This window comes from Aphelocoma coerulescens, chromosome 2 (assembly GCF_041296385.1).
Source record: "Aphelocoma coerulescens isolate FSJ_1873_10779 chromosome 2, UR_Acoe_1.0, whole genome shotgun sequence".
Lineage (NCBI taxonomy): Eukaryota > Metazoa > Chordata > Aves > Passeriformes > Corvidae > Aphelocoma > Aphelocoma coerulescens.
In genome coordinates this window covers 17,612,665-17,637,012 of record NC_091015.1, presented here as the reverse complement: position 1 = coordinate 17,637,012, position 24,348 = coordinate 17,612,665, and the positions used below count along the sequence as shown (strand labels likewise).

The following is a 24,348-nucleotide window of genomic DNA, read 5'->3' as shown; positions in this document are numbered from 1 at the left end:
TTGGGAGTTCCATGTTGTAAACAACAGAAATGTTGGTGTACATTTCAGAGCAAGCTTTCTTTTTAGCAGAAAGCTTGCTCAACAGATTCATAATGGTGCCTACAGAAGTGTACCCATGTGTGTCACAACTGTAGCAGGATTACAGTTCAGAGATACCTAATGAAATCTGTTAAACATTGTGTTTATGTACTCTTTTAACAGTGAAATACACACTCAGAATTGAACGTGTAGGTTTTCTCTATCTAGTCTTTGGACTCAACATTAGAGATGTTATATATAGCACTTGTAGATACTAGATTTAAGATTTACCAGGCCAAGGACAAATTATACTGCTATGACACATTGACTAATGAAGTAATTGTGTCATAACAAGCATCTTAGAGGTGTGACCACTCTATGTTGTAGATTTTAAGCACTTTAATAGAAGGGGTTTATAAGCACAGTATATAAATTATAGCCACATCCAATCTGTTTAATTGGATACGATCCACAGTAAGTTACAATTTATACTTTGTTAGAAAAAGTATCAGATTTTTCATAATAATAACCATGCTCCATGAAAACAAAACTGCACTTAGCAGTCTTGGAGAACTACTTGGGAAAGGATATCAGAAGAATCTCTTTTGGTTTTGTATCTTTCATCTGTCAATCAGTCCCCAAACTCATAAATGACGCACAGCAGAATATTCACCCTCACCGTGCTACTCATTATGTTACAGACACTCCCCCACTCCCTTTCCACTCCTCTTTCCCCCACTCATGCCTTTTCCAGTATGAGAAGTCTTAGTCTGCTTAGTTAACCTTCTTCTAGAAGCCTTTCCATACATTTCATCATCCTGTTGCCTTTCTCTATGCCCTTTCTAACTTTGGTGTACAACTGTGAGAGGGGGATGAGGAGACAGGAGAGCCCTACAACAGCTTTGTTGGATGCAGGCACACTGTGACCTCATGCATGGTGTGACCTCCCTGTCCTCATGTTCCACAGGAGCTTTACATTAAAAATCTAACATCTCACTCACAATGGATGATTATCAGTTCTAAGTTCATCACTGTGTATAAAACCTTAGGGTTTTGGGAGGTTATTGGTTTTAGGTAGGGTTAATTTTGGTTTTATTTCTCCTCATGAGCACACTTTACATATATTAGGAGTTAATTTAATCTTTGGTGTTTTCCTGGTCAGTTAGTATCAGATGGTCCATCTGCAGTCCTCTGCAGCCACCTTTCATTTGCATTTCCCTGAATAATATGATAGCCTTTTGAGATTTTTTTTTGTTATATTATTCATCCTCTTTTCCAAATTATTTATAGTATGTTGAAAAGCACCAGCCCTAGCAGTGAACCCTGTGGAAACCACCAGGAAAGTACATTCATTGAGTTAGCTGTTCATTGATCCCTTATCTTTACTTCAGTGCTTTATCCATGAGAGAATTTCCTCCCTCGTCCCATGGCAACTTTGCATTCTTGAAAGCTTTTCCTGAAACACCTTGCTGAAAGCCTTTTGGGCTATACTTTGTCCCCAAACTTCCATTGTTTCTTCGTGGATTTGTGAGACTTACCTTCATTTTACACAGACCATGTTAATTCCTACCTAACACAGCATATTTATCTGTTGTTCATTGATTCTTTATTGTTTATTTTTATATCTGTCCATTACCGATCTAAGTGTCAGTCTCACCAGAGTACAGTTCCCTGGATATCCCCATACCATTTAAAAAATGTATTTGTATCATTTATGACACTTTCCACTGATCTGGTGCCAAAGCAATTTTAATCAAGAAGCTAGATGCTTAGCGTTAGTAGTTCAGCTGTTTCAGCCTCAAGTTGCTATAGAACACCAGGGCAAATACTGTCTGGTCTGGGTGATTTGTTACCATTAATTTTGTCAGTTTGTTTTCTAACCTGTTCTACTGATACATCAGTCTGAGGCAGATCCTCTGAGGGGTTTTTTTGCCTAAAGAAGGATTTCAGCATAGGAGTTGCCTCGGCTTCCCCATGTAGAACACAGATGCAGAAAAATCATTTACATTATATTGGCCTTCTGAAACTGCATTGATGTCCATGTCTTGCTAATTTGCTCAGGCCAATCTATAAAGCCAAGTGTTTTGCCCAGTGAGAGAAAAGAAATTCTGGAGACAGCTAATCTGTTTCAGGCTTTGGGTCCTAAGGGATGAAGTTTTTTTTCCCTTGCAGTTAGCCACATGAAGCAGTGTAATATGGTATCCCCTGGGTAATTTCAGGATCAGTTGTCTTGTTTGATAATATGTGGAATCAAAGGGGTTTGTGATGACCCTTCCATTTCTGCTCAAAGGGGAAAGTGGGCCACTGTCAGCTACCTGCAAGTCCTTCTTTCATCCCTACATTTCAAACAAGCATAAACCTACCAAAACGTTGTAATCTCATTTTGTGTTTTCTTTTTTCTTCTTTCCACACATGGACAAATTTAAGTGTCTTTCTTTATATTTTTTGTTGCCTGGTAGATGCCAATATCTGAGAAGCTGCTTTTTCGGTGCAGATCTACAAAAGGGAGGAGGGATACCCCGTGATTCCCAAAGCAGCACTGCCTAGCCTCAGTGCCAATAGCAGGGCATAAAGACTAGGGAGGATGCATGACTGCAGAGCCCCGTGCTGTAGAGCAGGAGCCTTTGCGTTATAATGAGTGACAGAAGGCCAGATTCTTCTTCCAGGTCCTTGCTAGAGTGTGTCTGTGCCCTTTATTGCAAAGGCAGCCAGAGACAGTAGATTATAGCGGCCTCTTCCGCTGGAAAAATACCCTTAGAAATGTTCCCTTGCTGCCATCGTGTGGTCCAATGGATTGTTTCCTGCAAGTCTGCTTGTGCTAGTGGGAACTGGGACTGCCCCAGCTTTCTGAAGGCAGAGCCTTTGGGAGAAATGTTCTTAAAGTGGGAACAGGATCATTTACCTCCACTTGTTTGTGATCTGTTCAGACACAAATTGTGATTCTCAGTTCAAAATAATTTTTTAGTTTCTAAAGTTCTTGGTCTTTGGATTGAAATGAACTCTTTGCTGTGCATGCTTAGTGTTCAGATGCTGATCCTGTTTCTGTTTCTCTGTGTATGAGAAATACTATTGCATTGCCATGGATTGTTCTGTGGGACTGTGCTTCTGATCTAAACTGACCTACATGTACAGTAGTGCTGTAAGGAATTTCCTTTGGTTTTATCCCATTACTGGCCACCTGCTTTTCTTCCCCATGTCACTGAGATGGGTCTGGGAAATGGCTGGCTTTGCATGGCAGTGCAAAGGAAATATGTGGAAATGCAAGACTTGCAGATGGTGCAGATGGCAGGCTTCTCCCACCCCTTTCCTGGCAATCATCTTGTACCTTGGTTCTCTTACAGCAATTGCAAAACTGATCCCTGATGGATGCAAGAAATGAGGCCCAAGATTAGGTTCAAACAAGTAGCTGATTTGTCAGTTCAGAGTTTCCATTGTTTTCTATCTGCAATTAAACTGCTTCCTAGAATATTCCTGTGAGTAAATTTGATATCTTAATAGAAGTGAATTTCTCTTAGATATTCAGGAGATGATCTTTCTAAGGTATTTGCATGGGTGTTTGTATAGTTGCACATAAAGCATCTCAGGGTTGGGGTTTTTTTGAGAAAATTTTATGTATCTGTATGGAAACCTCAGCTAAAGCAATGTTGTCTCAAGTTTTAAAAGAAAATCCTCCCCAAATGAAAACAGAGTTTATGTGTCTGAGGTATTAAAAAATCTTACATGAAGTACGGAAAGATTGGCAAAAATATTGGGAAAGGTGAGAAGGAAGCACCAGATGAAGCTGGAGGAAGCACAGAATGGCAGTGGTTGGAAAAACATCCAAAGTGATTCATTCTTGTGTCCAAGTGCTGAGCAGGAGCTGCACACAGCGCACACTTGCTGTTTCAGTCTGGCTATTCATGGAAACAGGATCCTGTATCCTGCCTAGCAGTACCCAGTAGATAAACAAGGTTGTGTCAAGGGGCCTTTGGTGCCAGGTTTTGGGTTGTTCTTAACTGTTGGGCATTCCTCTGCATGTCATCAGCAATGAGAAAACACAAGGTGTAAACCAGTACTGGATATAGTGGCACAGTGTTTCTGTACCCTTGGAGCATTTGCATCCCCAGAGGGCTGCTGGCTGTTCCGTGTGTTTTACCACCCCACCTGCCCTTTGTAGCACAGCTGCCCAGAGGTCAAGATGCTCTACACATCTGCAGCCTGTCATGGAAATCAGTGACTTGAGCTAGTTACAAGCCTGTTCTTATGCTGTGAGTGTCCAGCATTTTCACCCCCCCCTCTTGGTATCCTGTGGTTTGTTCAGCCTGTGGTGTCAGATTTAAAGGTGCCCCACTTGAGGTTTATGGTTTAGTTTACTCCGTTCATTTACATATATTTTCTTGCAATGTGAAAGTCCTGCTTAAATTTTCTGTCCATGTTATTTCTTCTGCCAGTGAGCTGGAGACATTTGTTGAAGACTTGAAGAAGGACTCTGCTGCTTCCAGCAAGACAGTTACACTGAAAGATGTTGAAGATGGAGCCTTTCTTTTGCGTCAAGTGGGAGAAGCTGTTGCTACCCTGAAAGGTATGTACTTTCCTTTTTACTTTTGTTTCTTTTCTTTTAACCACAGAGAACAGTTTTGCCTTTGATCTGGAGGCATTAACGTCTACTTCCAAAAAGATTTAAAGATTTAAAGCTGGGATTAGGGAGTTCACTGCATGACCCCTGGAGACAGACAGACATTCAAGTAATTGACATTCACCCAATTGTCTGTTACTGCCCAGGGCTTTTATAATTTCCTCTTCAGCTTCACAATTGTTTTCTTTGCAGGAGAGTTCCCAACCCTGCAAAATAAAATGCGTGCTATCCTGCGGATTGAGGTAGAAGCTGTGAGGTTCCTAAAGGAAGAGCCCCACAAGCTGGACAGCCTGCTGAAACGTGTGCGCAGCATGACCGATGTCCTTACCATGCTCAGGAGGTGACTTTTTTTCCTTTTTTCTTCAAGTTTAAAGGATTTCCTCAAGCAGGGCTGGAACAGCTTTTGGGTTTGTTTTCTCCTCCTCACCCCTGGCAAGTCTGAGAAATTCAGCTTGATTGCAGTGTTTATAGGTTATTCCTGGAGCCCTCTCAAGGGAAATCAAATTAGCCTTTCCAGTGCTCTGTGCAGTGAGTCCATTCTGTCCAACAGCCTCAGTCACTGAGATCTCACAATTGAGACTAGGTGCCTCTCAAGCTAGCACTTCCATATTTGGGAAGTACCTGAATGAGAAAACTTACAGTGGCAACAGTCCCATATCTGAGCTAATTAACTTCAGGTATTTACAGCAATTTAAGCTAACAGAAACATTCTCTGACACTGAAAGGTTCATCTCTTATAATGTAACAGTAAGAAAAAAATAGGGAAAGAATCTAAGTGGATAAAGGTATCCTAAACTTTCCTGAAAGAATACACTTCTGAATTAATGCCAATTCTTTTTCTCTTCTTTGCAAGGAAGATGCATTAGAGAAAGTTGAAATATTAGATAAAACTTATGTCCACTAAGTGCCAGTGTTTAGCTATGTTTTTCAGAATATATGAGCAGCAAATTATTGCTGATTTATATAACTCAGTGGGCATTGGATTTAATTCCTGGTCAAAACTGTCAGTGGTGGTGGTCTCAATTTTAGTTCAATTACAAGAAAATGTAAGTCATGAGCTATTGTCACTACCGTTATTCTAAGGAATGTAGGGTGGTTAGTGTTTCAATATATCCTGGATCATATGTAAAATGGATTTGGCAGTACTGGCAGATGGATAAAATGGTTTATGTAACAGGTTTTCTAGGAGCCATCACTTATTTTTCCATGCAGACAAACATCTATATCCTTTCACATTAGTTCCTTTTCTTAAAAATTACTACAGTTTTTTCCTGTCATGCAAAGAAAAATAGAACAATAAGCTATGCATACCAGAGTTTTACCAAAAGTCATTTTTTGCAGCAAAATTGCACACTGAGCCTCGTAAAGTCTGTTTCAATAATGGGAAAACTGATGGCATTTGATGGCTTGCGACACTCAGGAGCTCAGACATTTCACAGCTAGCTGACAGAAATAGTTGCTTCTTTACATCCTCAGCTCATCCTAACCCACACTCTTGACAGAAAAGATCTTTGTGAAGTATCATTTGAGACAGAACCTTCATTTGAAGGCTCTGTTTTGACAACGTGCCAGACTGCTACCTCTCATTATATGTAGCTTCACTTTTCTGTGCTTATAGTCCAGGAATATCTTGTTTAGCTAGGTACATTGTATACAGTTTAATCGACTGATTTCCATTCTTGCACTTAAATCAACCCACTGTAACTCATGGTTTGGTCAGAAACTGCCAGCACATCACTGAAGGTTTGTAAACACTTTAGAAATTAGAGTAGCCTCTTTAAAATTCTGAGCCCCTGACTGAGAGAAAGCTATAAAATCATACAGCTGAGAGCATCACAAAATAAAACCCCACCATTTTGATTGTTTTGATGTAGGTGCTTTTTCTTTGCAAGAGTTTATTGTTATGTATTGCTCACAACTGGCCTGTGTACTAACCATGTGCTATTGTGTTCAATTTGGCTGCACAGACATGTTACAGAAGGTCTGCTGAGGGGTGTGGATCCATCCCAAGCCGTGCAATACTCTGCTACAGAAAAGTCCACTGCAGCTGACACGCTGAAAAACCAAGAGGAGCGCAAGCCCACCCAGGGACATGCACAGCAAAACCTCACAGCAATCCCCTCCGAGTCCCAGGTGTCATCAGTCAAGTCAGAAGTCATCCCCTTCTCCACAATGACTGTCCATCATGTGCAGAGCTCTCCTGTTGTCATCCATCAGTCTCAGCACTCCTCAGCCCTGGTCAACCATGCCCAGGGCTCACCCACTGCAGGCAGTCACAGTGAAGGTGTGCCAGCAGCTGGTCACCCCACAGCCACCCCACCAGCCCCCCTGCAAGAGCCCACAGCAGGATCCCAGGCCACACCAGCACCACAGGTCTCTATCAATGGCACCACCATGCAAAGCCTTTTCATTGAGGAAATTCACAGTGCAAGTACCAGAAATCGAGCTGTATCAATTGAGGTACGGTGTATTCTGCTCAACCAGCTGTCCTCTCTTTGGGTCTGAGCTCCCAGCCTCACTCTTGAGGCTGCAGGTGGGACTTTCCAAATGCATTCTGGGGATTTATGTGCTTAACCCCTAATTACACTGTACTTCTGAAGATACCTTCTGATTTTGTCCCTGCTCATTGCAGAAGGGTTGGAGTAGATGACCTCTAAAGGTCCCTTACAACCCAAACTATTCTATGATTTTAAATGCAACGGAAAAATTACACGTAACCAAAATTAGTAACTGTGTTTTTAAAATTACCTTTATTGAAAAAAAATTAGAATTCTATTTTAGAAATTTTTAAATATCTTATTATTGACCAACAGCATATAATTCTCTGGCAACACTTGCATCAGTGGATTTCATTCACTTTTTAAATCTCCATATCCCTTATTATGGAGAAGTAAAAGTGAAAAAGTGTGAAGCTCCAGTGGTTTCAGACAGAAATATTGAGAAAACCCACAGGTGAACTGCTGTGTCCTATTACAGACAGGCACTTTAATCACTAGTGTGATACAGTAAGGCAGAGACCCAGATATAAATTTTGCCTTTGTTCCTTTAGTGAGTAGTGGCCACTGTCAGTCTGCCATTGTTTGTGCCAAATCTAGCACAATACAAGTCAGAACAGTGTGCAGTTACTGTTCAGTTTCCTTTAGCTGCTGACTAGAACTGAAAGAATCTATCCATACTGACCTATAATGTTGACAGATGGATTTTATTTCTAAGTGAGCGATCACAATGGAAATCAGAAAAATAAATAGATGCTTTACTGGTTTTGTCTAGAAAGCTGAAAAGAAGTGGGAAGAGAAAAGACAAAACCTTGATCACTATAATGGAAAGGAATTTGAAAAGCTCTTGGAAGAGGCCCAGGCCAATATAATGAAGTCAATTCCTAACCTGGAGATGCCTCCCCAGCCAGCAGTCCTGCCTAAAGGGGATGCAGCAGAAAAACTAGAAGTCTCAGGTAAGGTTTGCGAGAGTAAATGGTGCTAAAGAATTGCATGTCTGGAAAGAAGAGGTTATTTTTCTGAATTTCTAGTATGTTTTCAGTTTATAGATTTCTATGATCTTGAGGAAGGACAAAACAATCTCTGAATACACAAAAATCTGCTTTAAAAAGCAAGAATAACTTGCTGTGTGTGGATAGAACAGCAGTAAAAGTTGGCAATTGCAAGCAGGAATATCCAGGTTACGCATTAGGAAAAAACCTCAGAAAGATAAGGAAAGTGAAGCACTGAAGCTACATGAGGCAATGAGGAGGATGCAAGATCCCCATTACTGGATAGAATGGCTTAGACTAGCACTGAACAGGAATTATATAGGTAGAGCTACTTTGTGGTAGCAAGATGGCAAGATGTCCTTCCAGTCCTATTTCTTTCACAATTTAACATACAAATCCATGTCTGAATTTATGCAAAGTTCAAGGAGCAAAGGAGATGACTCAGCCAAACCTCGGATTTATCCCATTAGCCAAACATGAATCAGCTGTAAGATTCTTGCCCAGCTACATAGGCAGGAGTCCATCTGGCTCAGTCTCTGACAGGCAATTGGAGACACTGTGTGTGGGGAGCACAGAACCTGGCTGCCTCCTGCAGTCTGCCCACATGATTTTAAAGGGAATATCCCAATCTCCTCCTTTTCGTATCCATTATGGAACTTTTATCCAGTATTTCTTTACTTGGCTTATACAATTTGCATCCCCTTGCTGTGGCAGCAAGCTCCCATCTTGTGAAGGACCTTTCCTTCATCTCATTTAAACTGATACCGTACCAGCTTCACTGAGTGAAGTTCCAATAGTTCTAGTATTCTGCCATTTGGCAAACAGCTCTTCATTTCCTTTATAAAATCATAAAGGCAGCAGATAAACCTTTATAATATCCTGGAGCTCTCAGCCTGCCCCACAGACTTCAAACTGTGAACTTGCAGCCTTTCTGGTGCCTCCATGCAGGCCAGCTGCTCCATCCCCAGGCTAGATTCAGTTACCCTTGTTTAACTCCACTGTGTCCTTCTGGAGCTGTGGAGGTCAGAGCTGCATGCTGCACTCAAGGTGTTGGCATGCCAACGTAGTAAAAAGCTGAAAAATAATGCCCTAGGGGTTGTGTAGACAAATTCATATAAAAATTGGGAGGAATGTTTTCAGATCCAGCATTTTGTTCTGGGTGTACCTTTGACACTGCCAAGTTTTGCCGTCTTGGATGTTTTGCAACATACATGTTGAAAATAAATTCTGTTGAACCTCATAAAATAATTTTAGAATTCTGGCACCGTTCAGTGAGATTACTGGCTATCAACACAATTAGCTTGTATAATGTGTGGCATAAATAGAAGAAGCCAGTGAAAATAAGTACCATATGGGTGCAGTGAGCTGTGACATCTTAAAAAGTGCACAGAACAGTAACTGAGAAGTTTTGTAAGTCGCCTAGTTAACTAATCCACTCCTAGAATACAATTTTGCACAGTGTGCAACCAGCAGATTTAAGAATAAATTTGATGAGATGAGACATTTGCCTTCTGTTATGCATAATGAATCCTGCAATAGTAACATAAATACAGGAACAGCAAAACTTTTCCTCAATATCTAATTAAATATCTCACGTACCACTCAGCTCTTTTATGGCTGAGGATGAAAAGTTCAGTACCAGTCTGCTGTAGACTTGAAAATTGAGCAACATAAGAAAAGACAGACCACCTATCTACCAATAAAATTCATTAAAAACTTTGGCCATAAATTAGCAGAGCCTTCTGTTGGCTCAACTGCAGTCCCCAGATAGGTCATGTTGCCAGATTGTGTTGTCTCATCCATTCTCCGCAAAGAACCTCTCCCAGTGAAGAAACTATTATTTTTTTCTCTGCAAACCACAAAGCAAAATGAAATTACACACTTTTTACTGTCTTTCTTATTTACTCTGTAATTATTTCTTTAATGTCTTGACTCTAACTCATATTTGTATCAAGATTGTTCAGTGAAAAATTTGGGGATTGTTTCTAGCATGTACTTTAGAAATTGGTCTCCTTCATCTCTCTTTCTGCCTTCATATGTGAGAATGCCCTGATTTTTGCAAGTGATGAGTGATCAGTAGCTTCCATTAGAAAGAGTTTATCTGACTGCAGAGACTGCCTCAAGGCAGGCATTCTAATTTTGAAACCTTTTGGATTTATTTTGGTACAAGTAGAAGTCTGTATGGTGGGAGCAATTAATTCCAGTCCATCTTCCTGTTGCAAAATGCTGCAGTTTAGTCAAACAGCTGGCGACAAACAACTCACATTTTGTTCACAGAAGTGCTGAGCCCTTTGGCCCCAAAGAAGGTTCCATAATGTGTAGGGTTTGTTCATGGGCAATCTCAGGCTTAGTGAGTTAAACTTGTTTATTTACTCCTCCCTCTCTAAATATGCCAGAAGGAAAAAAATAATAGATTAAGATCTTCCCCACATTTTTTTCTTCCAAAGTTTTTTTTTCTTCCCATTTATATTGGGAAAATATAATTGTTTAGTAAATAAAATAAAAATCCAGCTTTGAAGTTTTATGACTAGCCTAAAGTCACTGCATTGACCATGAGCAAACTCCATCACAGCCTCTCCTTAATGACTCCAGCTAAGGAATGCGAGAGGGATTAGCCTTCGATAACCAGTGCACCTTCCACACTCAGTGACAATATTTCTTGCCTGTGTTCCTCCTTTTTATCTCCCATTTTGAAGATGGAGATGGATGAGTGTCTCAGAGATGTGAATTAGATGGTAGGAATCATGTTTTCTTTGTGCCTTCCATTTCTCTCATCCAACCTTGCTCTCATTAAGTGGGAGAAAAACTTGGAATTCTTGTAGTCAGAGTCACCAGTTTGAGGGTAATGGGTTGTACCTATTAAAAGGAGTAGGGATTTACAAAGGCCCTACATCATAGTCTGCTAAACACCATCTTGGAGAATTACTCTGATTTTACAGCAGAAGTACATCTGATGTAATTAAAAACTGAGTGGTGTGTATTGACCAAAGAAGAGGTCTAATGTCAAGTGCATCTGGAAGTTCACTCTTCTTGCAATCCTGCAAATGAGTGCCAGATAACCAGGGAGGGAGATAATACAAGTGAATATTTCTTTAAGCTTAAGCAGCTTCAAAGAACATTTGAGCTAAAAAGGAAACAAAGATGAGCCCAGGTCAGACAAGGGCTCCATCCAGTGCCCAGGGCCAGCTGGAGCATTGGAGGAGCCTGACAGAGCCCCAGGAGTGGGCAGTTATGCAATAATTTGCCCAGAGGGAACACTTAGCCCTAAACAGCTGAGTAATCCCAAAAGCAGAATGTTTTATCTTTCTGGATTATATTTATTCCAGCTGTTTATGTAACACTGAGTAGCTGCAGAAAGGTCGTTCTTTTGCTCTTGAAAACAAACACTGTAAACAGCAGTGTGAAAATAGTGGCTGTTGCCATATTTATGATGCTTAGCCTTTAACCAGAAACACACAGGGCCAGGTCATGAGCAGGGTAATGCTACTTCTGGAAGTAATGCTGTCCAGGGACAATGGGGAGGAGGAAGTGGCAGCTGGTGGGAAAGCATCCTTGGGGCAATGCCAGTTTGAGAAACTGGTCTTCTCTAGGAAGACTCTCCTCAGAAAGCAAGGGCTGATTCTGGTCAGCCTTTGCATTTGGTATTTGAATCTTCTCGAGTTAGTGAAATACAGGGCTCTTATATGATAATTCAAAGACAAAACTGTGCATTCCTGGAATGTTAGCTAGTTGTGTCCAGCTGTGAGATGGACAGAACTCCAGCTCCTTGCACCTTGCCAGCAGCACCTCCCAGGCAGAGCAGAAACGTGTGCTGGTTGCTTCAGAATTGCTGAGAACAATGAGAAGCCTCCAGGCTGGTGTCTCACTTGCATCCATGTCAGTGGCCTTGCTTCCAAAGGAGCCTGAGGGGCACTGTTTGTAACTGGGTACCCAGAATTTGCATTTTACCTGCTTCTTTACACATGTGTGCTCTGCTATCCCATTTGTACACCTGATGGCTGAGACTCAGCTACAGTGGCCTGGAGGACAGGAGTTTTGCTGAAAATTTCTGGGTGAAGTGACCCAGTTTCTCTGTGCAAGTGCAGTGCTATTTGCTTTTGTTAGAGGTAGTTACACTTGAGTACCAAATGTGTTTCTGTTCATGTATTCAGCAACAGGACCTTTTAAGACATTTTTTTCTTTTCCAGTTGAGGCAGGTGTGCAAACACTGTTTTCCTCTCCTTACCTATGCTTACTTTGTGCTGCTCTCTTTACCTGCAGAAGAAGCTCCTGATGGAGAACAGGATAATGACAAGCTGACCAAGTCTCCACCTCCTCCACCTCCACGGCGCAGTTACCTGCCAGGGTCAGGACTGACCACAACGAGATCAGGAGAGGTCATCTATACAGCCAGAAAAGAGGCTGCTGCTGTCAAGGTTCGATGATTCATACTCTAGGCACTCAGACTCCTGGTGTGAGAGGTTGGCAAAGACACAAGACACAGGCTTGGGTCTGTAAACCACAAAATAAGTTGAGGCAGAGCTATGTGTTGGAAAGCTACTGAAACTGCTTACCAGGATGCGCTTCTGTTAGGCCAAGTGAACAAGTCAGATTTGTTCAGTTCTGTTTACAGGAGTCTTGCTGCTCTTATCTCCTAGCAATGCAGCAGGCAAGCCACAGTCTGCTTTCATTTAGAGTGTTAAGAAGATTAAAAATCAAAAAAAAAGAGAAGCATGCCTTAAACAGATGGGGAAGATCAGGTCAGATTTGAGGGTGTTTTTACAGAAATGTTGCAAATTAGTTTCTTTGGGCTTGTTTTCCCCATCTGTTCTGGGGAAGGAAGTGGAGTGAAGTCCAATTTAGGAAGCTTTTTAATCTGTGAACATATAATCACATTGGCAATATTGGTTGCTTTTGAACTGATGAAGTAGCAGGAAGAGGGACCTTGCAAGAGGGGAGTTGCAGTCGTGTTGAATTTTTGGTGTTTACTTTGCATCAGGAGGGTTCAGTTGTGTTATCTGTCTGTGCTTTCTCATCCCCTTGTAGGAATGCAGTGAAGATGCTGGGCAAATAGCACAATCCAAAGCCCCTAAAGAGGATCAGGCATTGTCTCGGAGCACAGGGCACGCTGTAGCACCAGCTGCAAAAGATGAAGAGGAAGAGGAAGGAGATAAAATAATGGCAGAATTACAGGTATGCCTTTAGGGTTGCACATGAGGACACCTATGCCCAGTGTCACTTCTATGGCCTCAGTGCAATTTCCAGCTCAGAACACGGAGGAAAGTAGGTCTGCTAGCCTCACCTGGTACCACTGTGTTGCACTGAGTAGTACGCTTTTTGGAAGTACTCCCAAATTTTGTTCTGAGAAGTCTGGAGCTGAGTGGTCAAGAACACAGTAGCTGCCACTGGAGAAGCCTGCACAAGCAGATGGGACAAGTAAAATGTTGGTGTGCATTCGATGCGGTTGTCCCTGGCCAGTGTTGCTCACCTGGTACCAGACTGGCAAGGTACTGAGCGCCCATCATCTGTGCTAACTTTGGTGGGAGCAGAGAGTAACTGGGTCTGCTCCTGGTGGGCTGTGCTATGCTCCAAAGTTTCCCACAGTGTTTGAACATTGACACATAACCTGATCCCTGTGGTGCAGCTGGTACCTCACTCTGCCGGTGGCACAGAAAAGGGCTCTCTGGCTGGTCCTTCACTTGACATCACATAGGACAGTTCACTTTGGTGATGAAAATGCTGCAGTAAATGCCAACTATTCTAGCTACCATCAATGAGCTCCAGCTTCCCAGGGGCACCCTCTGTCCTCTTCCATGCCCACATGAGGAAAGGAGGTGTGGATCAGCCTAACTGGCTGTAACTTCTGGTGTTTTGGAGCACTGTTACAACACGAGATGATCCCTGCTGTCCACCTGCCAGCAGGTGGGCTTGGTGCTGCCCAGGGAGCATTTGGAGCACAGGAAACATGGGCATTGAGCAGTAACTGTTCTGTCTGATGGGTGCACCCTGCTCCTTCCCTCAGCTCTCACCCACCAGTGCTGGTTTGCAGGAGAGAGCAGCAGTTTACCCTTATCCCCCCTCCGTGTGCTGATGACCAGTGGGACAGGAGAGCTGGGGACATGGAAGCTGTCATGGCATCTCTGTCTCTAGGAAAGCAGCCCTTTGCCTTGCAGCTGGTGACAATGAAGTGGAGGTGAAGATATGGAAAGGGAGGCGGAGAGAAGCTAAGGAGGAGAAATAGGCATGATTACTCAACAGGGAATGGGTGTTCAAATGCTAGTTTTGGGGGCTAGCAATACTAATTTTAAACCAATACCAAATACCAGGTATATTTTAGAAGTTTAACAGAGTACCGTGTTTTAGAAAGGGCAAATTGCCTCATCTAAGAGCTACAGGCTGATTAGTTTGATATCAGTCATAGGAAGAAAGATGGAAAATGAGATATGAGATTCAGTCATTGAATAACTAAAGGACAGACATAAACAGTTATGCTGGTGAGCACCATGTGATGTAACAGAGAGCTGTCAAAGCAAACAACACTCTTTGATCAAGTAACAGGTTTGACTGCTTGAAATGAATTGTATACCTATAAACATTCTAGAAAGGCATTTGATCAAACATCACACAACATTCTCATAAAAATCTAGCACCTCCAAGTATACCAAAAGACCCCCTATCACAGCATAATTGAGAGCTGTCTGATTTTGAAATCACTGACCTTGATGCAGGTGTTTATAGACAGGTCTCATAGAGAGCAGCAGCAGTGTCTCTGTATTTTCATCAAGAACCTGGAAATATGTTTAAAATCCTTACTGTGTAAATCATCTTAATTCACATCAGTGGAGTATGAAAGCAGAGACATGATAGCAGTCACTTAATGGTTATAAAGCTTTGATGAACTAAAAAGTCCCCATGAAGAAGAACAACATATAGGCCAGGCCACAACTGCATGTCTTGGAAAGAAACAGGAGTTGCAGTAACAAGTTGACAGGAGCTCCCAGGTCAGTGCTGTTGCCACAAAATTGTGTCTGCTTTGGGTGTATATGTGAGAACTTGGCGTGTTTTTATCTCTGTGTACAGGATCAGTGAGATCCACACTGTGCTGCTGCATCCATGACTAAGTATCCATGTGTCTCCCATTTGAAAAGGCTGTTACGAATATGAAGCTTTTCAGAAGAAACTTAAGTACAATGTAAAGATTTTTAATGTAGCAGAAAAAGGCATCATAATAATCAGTGGCTGTAGCACAAACTATTTGGAGACTGTTACAGATATTTCAGAGCAAGGGTGATAAAAAAATATGAAAGGGAAATAGCTTTTTTGACACTTAAGCCTGAAGGACTTTGAGGATGCTTAACTCAAATCCACATCACTGGTCTCACAAATGGGTATGTTGGGGAAAAATCCCTATCCTGTATTGTGAGGAGCAAGACTATTTTTTCTATTAGTTCCATGTCATCTTAGGTATTCTGGTCTGTTAACACATACAAATATGATGTAATGGAAAACCAGAAGAAACTCTACATCCTGGTTTTCTGCGCTGGTTTTTTTTTTTTTTGTTACTCTTACTTTTCTGATTTTGCATTAACATGCTCTTACATATGAAGAATACAGTATTTAAAGGGCAGGCCTGATTCTAATCTGTAATCAGGGCTAATAATTTCGTGACTTACCAGGAGTCAAATAATTTCCCTAACACATGGTATAAAAATATAATCTTCCTGCATGTCAGGGTGTGTCTGACTCCTGTGAGCACTCCCCCCTTTTTGCTGTACCTCCCTGTACATCTCACTGAAGGCAGGCCATGTGCCAGTAGAGGTGTATGGAAATTCTGGTGAGGCACATTTGCTGCCTGCACTGCACAGTGATAGTGGCAGGGATAGTTTTGCTCCTCTGGATCTGGGAGCCAGTTGGATAGAGAAACTCAAAAGAAATAAAAGGAGGATAGCAAAAGAAATGGCTGAAAATCTGGGCCATGCCCTGGGGGATACATGGTGGGACGTCAGTGTCCACAAACCCATAGGTTGAGACAGTCAACTTATGGCTCATTATCAAAGACTGTGACAAAGGCACATCTCCATGTTTAAAGTTTTAATAGCAGTTTGTGTGGGAGAAGTGGAATTATATAACTCTTGCATGATTATCAGCCACAGGATAGGTGCTGTCACAAGCCCTAAGCTTGTCATGCGCTTTCTACTTGAGTTTGAATAGCCTGTAGCACCTCTGTGTGCCTTCATCATCTGCAAATTCAGAAATCAAGCTTGTCCTCCTTACAGGGAGCACTAAGGTCAGCATGATGTTAGCGTCTTGACAGGCTGGAGGGGATGCCCTGGTTCTCTTAATCTCATAGTCTAAAATCTCTATCTCACAAGTTTGTAGATAACATTGTTGAGCTGTGACTGTTAAAAACAAGTGCTCTCTTTGTAGTTGGTCATCTCCAGATATTTCTGTGTAAAAGTCTTGGTCTCCTGATAACCTGCAGTATTTATTTCCTAGGCTTTCCAGAAGTGCTCTTTTATGGATGTAAACTCAAACAGTCATGCTGAACAGTCCAGAAATGACACACATGTAAAAGACATAAGGCCTGGGACTTTAATGCATCACAAGGAAAAGAAGGTAACAAGTGGCAATTGTAGACAAGCCACCCCGTCTTGGCATAACCTTCTTTCCTTCAAAACTAATCTTACATCCTGCGTCCTGTTCTTTTTAACCCCCACCCACCACTGCCCAGCGGTTTCTTTCCTTTCATCTCCGTATGGCCCAGAAACACTCATATGGAACTCTATATTAAACTATATTATGTGTCTCGTTAGCAATTGCACAATGGTTGCATGAAGTTTTATGATTCTGTGAAATCAAAACAGGATCCATCAGTTTCTGTCAGAGATGCTCATACTACTTAGAACATCCATCCCCTGCAGTTCTGGCGATGGATGGTGAAGCATCTCTCCTAAGCTTGAGGGGAATTAATGGTTCCTCTCAGTCTCTAGAGCCAGCTTAGAGAATATGTGCTTTATTTTGTTTCATTTGTGGGTCCCAGTGTGTCTGGGGCTGTAGCCGGGCTGGGGTAAATTTCACAGCTGTGCATGGACTGGAGTTGCCAGTGGAGTTGATTGGACTTAGCAGGCAGCCAACGTGCAGGACAAGAAAAGGATAAGTATTTCTACCCTTGCAGACCTCTATTTTATGTTTAAGAATAATGAGTTGCATCAGTGCTGGGGTTAGGGTGTTGTGTGAGCGTGACAACTCATCAGCCAAATGCCAGTTTGCAATGAAGGTGGGTATGGTGGGGAAGGAAACACAGCTCTTCAGCACAGCACTTCAACATTCTCATGCATTTTGTGTGTGTATGCAAATGCTGCCAGCTCAGGGCATTGCACTCAAGGACTTGTGATGGAGCTGCCCAAACAGAGGTTCTGGTCTAAGGCTGCAGACAGCTGGCTGGGTGAGGGTACAGGCCCATGGGAATGAGGGAAAAAGGAAAAACTGTTTTGTTGTGGAATGTATGACAGTGTTACAGAGGAAAAAAAAGTGTGAATTCATCCTCATTACTACTGTTGTCAGAATGAGAAGATCATATTGTTATATAAAATCCTGGGTCATCACTCAGGACACTGCACATCCTGTAGCACAAACATTTCTTTGAAAGGTCCTGCCAAGTAATTGCCATAAACTGGTATTTATTTGAATAGCACAGAGTCCAGGAAATTAAGGTTAATGAGATCTGTTTTTGTAATCTGACATGACAAGAGTGTTTATTGGCTTTAAATATGGAACATTATGGTCATGATAAAATCGTTGAGGAAATTAGTTTTGTTGTGGTTTTATTTTTTTAGTAGAAAAGCAGCAGTTCCTAAAATGAGATATATTGTACAAGGACACCATGAGGTGTTACACTGGTGCTTGGAACTAGAAGTGGAACTCGCTAGAAAAAGATGAGCAGTCAGCATATCCAGAGGCAACGAGTGCCATTAAGTGGCTTGGCCTAATTCTGGGGAGTCTGATATGTCATGGGACTGGGAGGCACTGAGCACTGGGCAAGTCGGGGCCTGGGGGGATCACAAGCCCTGGTGTTTGGTTCCCACAGTGCCCCTCAGCACCAAGTGCAGACAGTGTCAGCCTGCCCACCAAGGCCTTGCTGCTCTGCTGGTTTGCATGACAGCTCTTCCTCATTTAGAAATATGAGGGATGTCAGGGTATCCACAGAGCAGCTGCTCAGCCTTGTGACTGCTGAACAAGCCTTTGTGGAGGTGAACTGTGACTCTGGTGTGTGAGTGACTTTGATTGTGAGTAAAGTTTTTCTGTGTAAAATCCTCCAACTGTACATAAGAAAACATCACATAAGGTGTAGAAACTGTACCTGGTGAACCTCTGTATGTATGGGTGTGCATGCACAGCCAACCCGGGGATTTCTGCACTGTCACTCATCCATCTCAGGTGGGAGAGCAGTGCTCCTGAATGTTCTGCACATCTTGATGCTCACATAAGTATAGTCTGTCCTTCTGGTGTATTAGGAGTCAGCTTCTAGTCTCAAGCAAGCAATGTCAGTATTACTGCTTTTGGTTCACTGCCTTCGGGCACTCGAGGCCAAATTACTTTCCTTCTTGGTGAGCTGTCTTTTGACTGTAGATTTCTCTCTTACTCATTCATAGTCATGGTGTCTCCTCAGATCAGTCCTTCACCCTGATGATTGGTGTTTCTCCTAAGTTGTCACAAGCACTTAAACCAAGCCCCAGAGAAAAGCGTGGTGTTATGAAACAGCATTTCCAGCGGTTCTCACTTGCAAATAAAGAAAAAAGTCCCCCTAAAGTTTTGTTGCTAGGAATATACATACTTCTTTTGAGCCAGTAGATGACTTCTCTGTTTGGTGTTTGGCATTTCTGCTATAAATGAATGTAGCTCAGTGTTTCATTCTGCACTTCCACAGGCACCACAGAGTGCCACTGGTAATTCTGATGGAATACTTCTAAGCTGAAGCAAGGATTTACAAGTGCTCAGACTGTAATGATACTAATTGTGATGGAGCAGCACTGCTCAGGTGTGAGCAACATTAGAAGAAGCAAAATGTAACTTGAAAATCAGCTTTTACTGATATAAAACTTCCTTTCAAGGCGAGCCAGGCTCTCGCGTTTGGCTCTCTGGGGAGCCAGCAAGCCACAGTGCCCTGCTGTCAGCCCTTCCACGTCAGCCTCCCTCTGATGTGTCCCAGCAGAATGTGACCAGACAGTGGGAGACTTTCAACTTCAATCTTATAAAAACATGGGGGGTTTTTTAGCTGGAAGGTGAACAGGTCAAGGAGCACTGTGTTGGAAATAAGGTAATTAATGGGCTTTTGCATATTCTGGAGCCCTTGTTAAAGCAAGGTAACATCCCATCCTGACCTAATGCATAGCACAAAGCAGTAACATCATGCACTGTTCTGCCAGAATTTGGAATTTTGCCCCGAAGAAAGACAGGAATCAGATGACAACTTGAGACATGTCTCTGCAGCAGTAAATGGAGTGGTGAGTTCATGAGGTCTGCACTTCCCCTGAGATTAATCTTGGGGGAAAAAAAAACGTCCTGTAAAGGTAAAAGCCCTGAATAACTAAGTAATCCAACTTTCCCCCTTAGGTGTATGGGGCTACAACAGGATCTCCCACAGATAGTGACCATCCTAAAGAGAAGAGGGAAGGGAGAACTGAAGAAGAATTGGGTTCTGATTCATCCAGTACATCTGACAGTAAAATTGGCTTTTCAATGAATGACAGTCCTACATTTAGCAAGGGTTTGTTTGTAGACAGTACAGACTATTCTAACAAAAACCTTCAGAATATGAGCACAAACCTGTCTGGTGTCAGTTTGCCAGAGGAGGACAAACGAAGAGGGGCTCAAGATATCTTAGGATCACATTTTCCAGCTGTTGAGACTGGAAAACAAAAGCCAAACTACAGACTGTCAAGAGATGCTCACCAGGACGTTTTGCAGGGTGAAGCCTTGCAGAGCACAGGCAAGCACATCCCCATCAGCAGCGTTGCCCCTGTCCTGAGGCACGCACAGGAGGCTGCGGGGCCTCAACCTTCCTTGCAGGAGCAAGAAGTCTCTGCAGTCAACTACAGTCAGGTTGTACTGAGACCCAAAGTGTCCAGAGCAAACAGTGTGAGCAGCATTGAAGACACAGACTCTCCAGCCAGCTCTCCAAGTGAAGACAACCCACCCACAGAAAACATTGCCTTCATGATTACTAAAACAGCTGTCCAGGTGCTCTCAAGTGGGGAAGTTCATGACATAGTCAGCCAGAAGGGAGGAGATGTGCAAACAGTCAACATTGACGCGAGGAAGGATGGGGCATCAGAGAAGGGCATCCCTGAGAACACAGACAGCGAAGAGCCAGTGGTGTGTCTGGACAAAAAACCTGTCATCATCATTTTTGATGAACCGATGGATATTAGGTCAGCGTACAAACGGCTTTCTACAATTTTTGAGGAATGTGATGAGGAGTTGGAAAAAATGATGACAGATGAAAAGATAGAAGAAGAGGAGGAGGACGAACATGAAGCACATGAAGTCTCTCAGAGGCAGAAGGAAGAGTCCCCAGTAGCTAATGACAGAAAAGCAACCACAGAGCATTCAGCAGCTCATGGTCCCCAGAGGCCATACCTATTTAGCCTTCAGTCTGACTCTGTAGAAAGCACACCTCCTGCAGAGGAGGAAAGCACAAAGACAAATTTTAACAAATACCGTCAGATCTATGGGCTGAACACAGACGCAAACTCAGACTCTGCTGATCAGTTGGGAAGCAGGCAGGATTCTAAGAAAAAATTTAAGTTTAAATTCCCTAAAAAGCAGTTGGCTGCTCTGACACAGGCAATACGGACAGGAACCAAGACTGGGAAGAAGACTTTGCAGGTTGTGGTCTACGAAGAAGAGGAGGAAGATGGGACCCTGAAGCAGCACAAGGAAGCAAAGAGATTTGAAATCACTAGGTCTCAGCCTGAGGAGAGTGATAAAAGTCCTTCTGGGAAGCAAGAGGGACCCTCTGGAGCTGCAGTGTCCCTGTCTAGGACTGATGAAATTCGACAAAGTACATACAGAACGCTAGACAGCCTTGAGCAGACTATAAAGCAGCTGGAAAACACCATCAGTGAAATGAGTCCAAAACCTAACCCTGAAAACACATACACCTCTGAGGGAAGCACTGTCCCCTTCTCTGCCCAGATAGTACCAGAGACCCCATCCCGAGAGCATGTAGTGCTGGATGAGAGCCTTGCTGGTGTAGAGCCCCCTGCATCACTCCCAGCCACTTCACGTAAGGTACCTTAGTCCGAGAAATCAAACCTCCAGCTGCTTTCTAAAATCTGCAATAATCACCATTAAACAAGAGGGTCTTGTGATTTGTTTGCTTCCTTTCAGGTGGCTTGTTTGGGCTCCCCACGAGGTGTCTAACAGCTAATAGACCATTGGTTTTTGGGGTTTTTTTTTTAATCTTTGCTGCTGATTGGTGATGGGCAAATGCAGGGGAGCTGGGTAGAATAATCTGCTGTGTGAAATGACAAGCGTCACTGACATGAAATCCAGGCTGATCAGTAGCTGAGCAGTTTTCTCCATTTGATTCTGGAAATTAACACCTGCAGTGTGAAGCTCCTGAACTTTCCCTGCATGTAGTACTGTGGCTTTTTTTTGGCGCATGGTGTGCAGTCCTCTCTTCAAGCACTCCAGCACTGACCACGCCTTCTTGTCTTCCCTCCCTGCCCCTCCACTCGTTTCCACAGGGCTCCAGCGCTGCCTCCCAGACAAGCCGGATGCCAGTCCCCATGGCTTCAAAAACTAGACAAGGAAGCATGGAGAAATCAGGCAAACAGCACAAGCTGCAGGATCCACGCCAATACAGACAGGTAGTTTTACCCTAAACCCGGTGTTTGGATGGACATTTCATGTTGTTTGTTTATTTAAAAACTCCAGTAACTGACTGAGATTATACCAAATATCGGATGCCTGAGGTCTAACTGGACGTCCTGGATCCTGGGGGCATGACAGTACTGATCTTTTCACCATGCTTGTGCATGCATGTCTGCAATAAAACACCTGCTGCTTTTTTTGGTTGGTTGGTTTTTGGGTTGGTTTTTTTTAATTTGTTTGTTTATTGGGTTTGGCCTTTTTTTTTTTTTTTTTTTTTTTTAACTGTGGTATTCAGCTGTAATTTTAAGATGTCAACTACCTGTTTACTTTCCATCTGGTAAATGTGGTGGTTCCTTAGGAGAACTGGGAATGCTTCAGTTCAGAGTCTTTACAGGAAGCCCTGGACACTAACCTGTTGGTGTAGGTGGCAGTGGGTGCACATTAACCTCGGCGGGACGTCTCTCACACGATAATAACGCGCAGCATGGCCGACGTAGTGCCTGGTCTGTAACTCGTAGGTCACGCCTTCTCACAAAGCTCTCTTGGCTCTTTCTCGATGCACTCTCTGTTGGGCACTTTGGGTTTTCTACCAGGTCCAGTTCATGGCTGCAGGACTTAGCTCAGGCCTCGAACTGTTAGTTCTGATTCTCTGTAGGGCTGATTTCCCAGGTCCTGTTGGTTTATCATGTTACTGGCTTTCTGACAAACTGTCTCCTGACATCTTTATTTGCAGGCTAATGGAAGTGCTAAGAAAGCTGGTGGGGACTATAAGGCTACTTCTCCTACCCTACCTGCTTCTAAGATCCCAGCCTTTTCTCCCACTTCTGGGAAAAGCAGCTCAGCACCTGCTTCTAGCGGTGACAGCTCTAACCCTCTTAATCCACCTACTAAAACCTCCATTCCTTCCTCCTCCCTTCTCGGTCCTCAGACAGGTCGCATAACTTACTCTACCTCCCTCATCCCCTCTGTCTCTAACGGCTCCTCCAAGTTTCAGAGCCCCACTTACCCAGGGAAAGGTCACCACCTCTCGTTCTCACTACAGACTCAGAACGGCCGACCACCCCCTCCTTCCTCCTCTACCTCTCCCCCCTCCTCTCTCTCCCCTCCTTCCCTGAACCAAGGTATGAAGAGCATCAGGACAATCCACACCCCTAGTTTCAACAGCTACAAGGCACAGAACGGGAATGCCGGCAAGTCCGCCCCATCCACGGTCAAGGAGCCATCCTAAAGGCTAAGCACAGCACATCTGCCAGGTCACCAAGGCTTTTTGTTCACTTTTCAAAGAATCCGCAGCCAATATTTTAACCAGGGAATGTAACCATTTTGCTGTATTGCTGGAGGCTTAATACTAATCACGTGCTAAATACTGAATTACTACACTAGATTAGAGTGAAGCTTTTTGGAAAACTGTTGCTGTTGTAATGATAAAAGAGCATTTTATTTCTATAGGCAGCACCTCTTACAAAAAGTGTGAAGGTGTGTGAGTGAACTTGATTGTGTGTGCACAGTGGTGTACTGAGCATGGGGAATTGTATGGTTAAAAATTTACTAAGTTGTTTTGTATAAAGCTATTTTTCATTATGGGGTCTAGAAGTGAACAGAGATATACTAAAGTGTGATTATATTCAACTGTAAAACTGAAACTAAAATATTTTTCTTTTATTTTGGTGTTATTTAGCTTTGTTACAGATTTCTATTTTTGTCAACAAATGTCATGGTTCCTTTCGAGATCTTTTTGCCAAAACATTTTGATACTATTGTAATGTACATTTGAAAGTAGTATGCTGGACAGTAAACCTCTGCACAAGAAACAGAACAAGACTGGTCTTATGTGTGTATGAGGCAACTCAACTTATTGCACTGCCATTCAGATTATATTTAAGAATTTGCCAGCCAAGGAAAAAATAAATTGTTTTACACATATAGATAGTTGCTGATTACTTTTTTTCTTAGCTAAATCCACCCTTTTTCCTTTAGTTTTATTTTACTGAGACCTGGTAGCCCATTAATGTATTGCATTGTGGATTTTAAAATGTACACTTCAGTACTGTTCTGTATACTGGCAAACTTTTGTACATATCTATAAATATCTATAAATAAATAAATACTGTATGTGGCTGGGCACATAGAGTAGTTTTACCACACCAAAGTTAATTTTTATGCATGCTTAAAAATATATATGGGGAAGGGTTGAAGAAGATGGGTATCAGTTAAATAGGAGAAGAGCAAGAAACTTGCATAGCTAATGGTTTTGTAAATAAATCTATTTGTATAACACCATAATGTAATATACAGAACTATGATAAGCAAAGATCTTTACAAAAATAAAGGGCTGCATGCTTATATATTTGTATTTTGTCGCTAGTAACTT

General features: G+C 42.6%; 1 protein-coding gene across 18 annotated transcripts in view; it reads left to right on the top strand.

Moving 5' to 3' along the window:
* Positions 1 to 24,334, top strand: part of KIAA1217 (KIAA1217 ortholog) — a 372,020-nt gene extending 347,686 nt beyond the window's left edge. For 11 of the 18 annotated variants that reach the window (XM_069006635.1, XM_069006633.1, XM_069006632.1 and 8 more), the window contains 11 exons: positions 4,449 to 4,579; positions 4,826 to 4,973; positions 6,601 to 7,093; positions 7,904 to 8,084; positions 12,381 to 12,535; positions 13,146 to 13,292; positions 16,596 to 16,715; positions 19,526 to 19,603; positions 19,713 to 21,392; positions 21,851 to 21,973; positions 22,711 to 24,334. In XM_069006635.1, the coding sequence (XP_068862736.1) occupies positions 4,449 to 4,579; positions 4,826 to 4,973; positions 6,601 to 7,093; positions 7,904 to 8,084; positions 12,381 to 12,535; positions 13,146 to 13,292; positions 16,596 to 16,715; positions 19,526 to 19,603; positions 19,713 to 21,392; positions 21,851 to 21,973; positions 22,711 to 23,205 (3,751 nt within the window). In that variant the 3' untranslated portion in view covers positions 23,206 to 24,334. Of the gene's footprint in view, positions 1 to 4,448; positions 4,580 to 4,825; positions 4,974 to 6,600; positions 7,094 to 7,903; positions 8,085 to 12,380; positions 12,536 to 13,145; positions 13,293 to 16,595; positions 16,716 to 19,525; positions 19,604 to 19,712; positions 21,393 to 21,850; positions 21,995 to 22,710 lie in introns of those variants that run through there. The other 7 variants (XM_069006646.1, XM_069006636.1, XM_069006647.1 and 4 more) reach the window with 5 other exon arrangements.
* Positions 24,335 to 24,348: the final 14 nt, after the last annotated feature.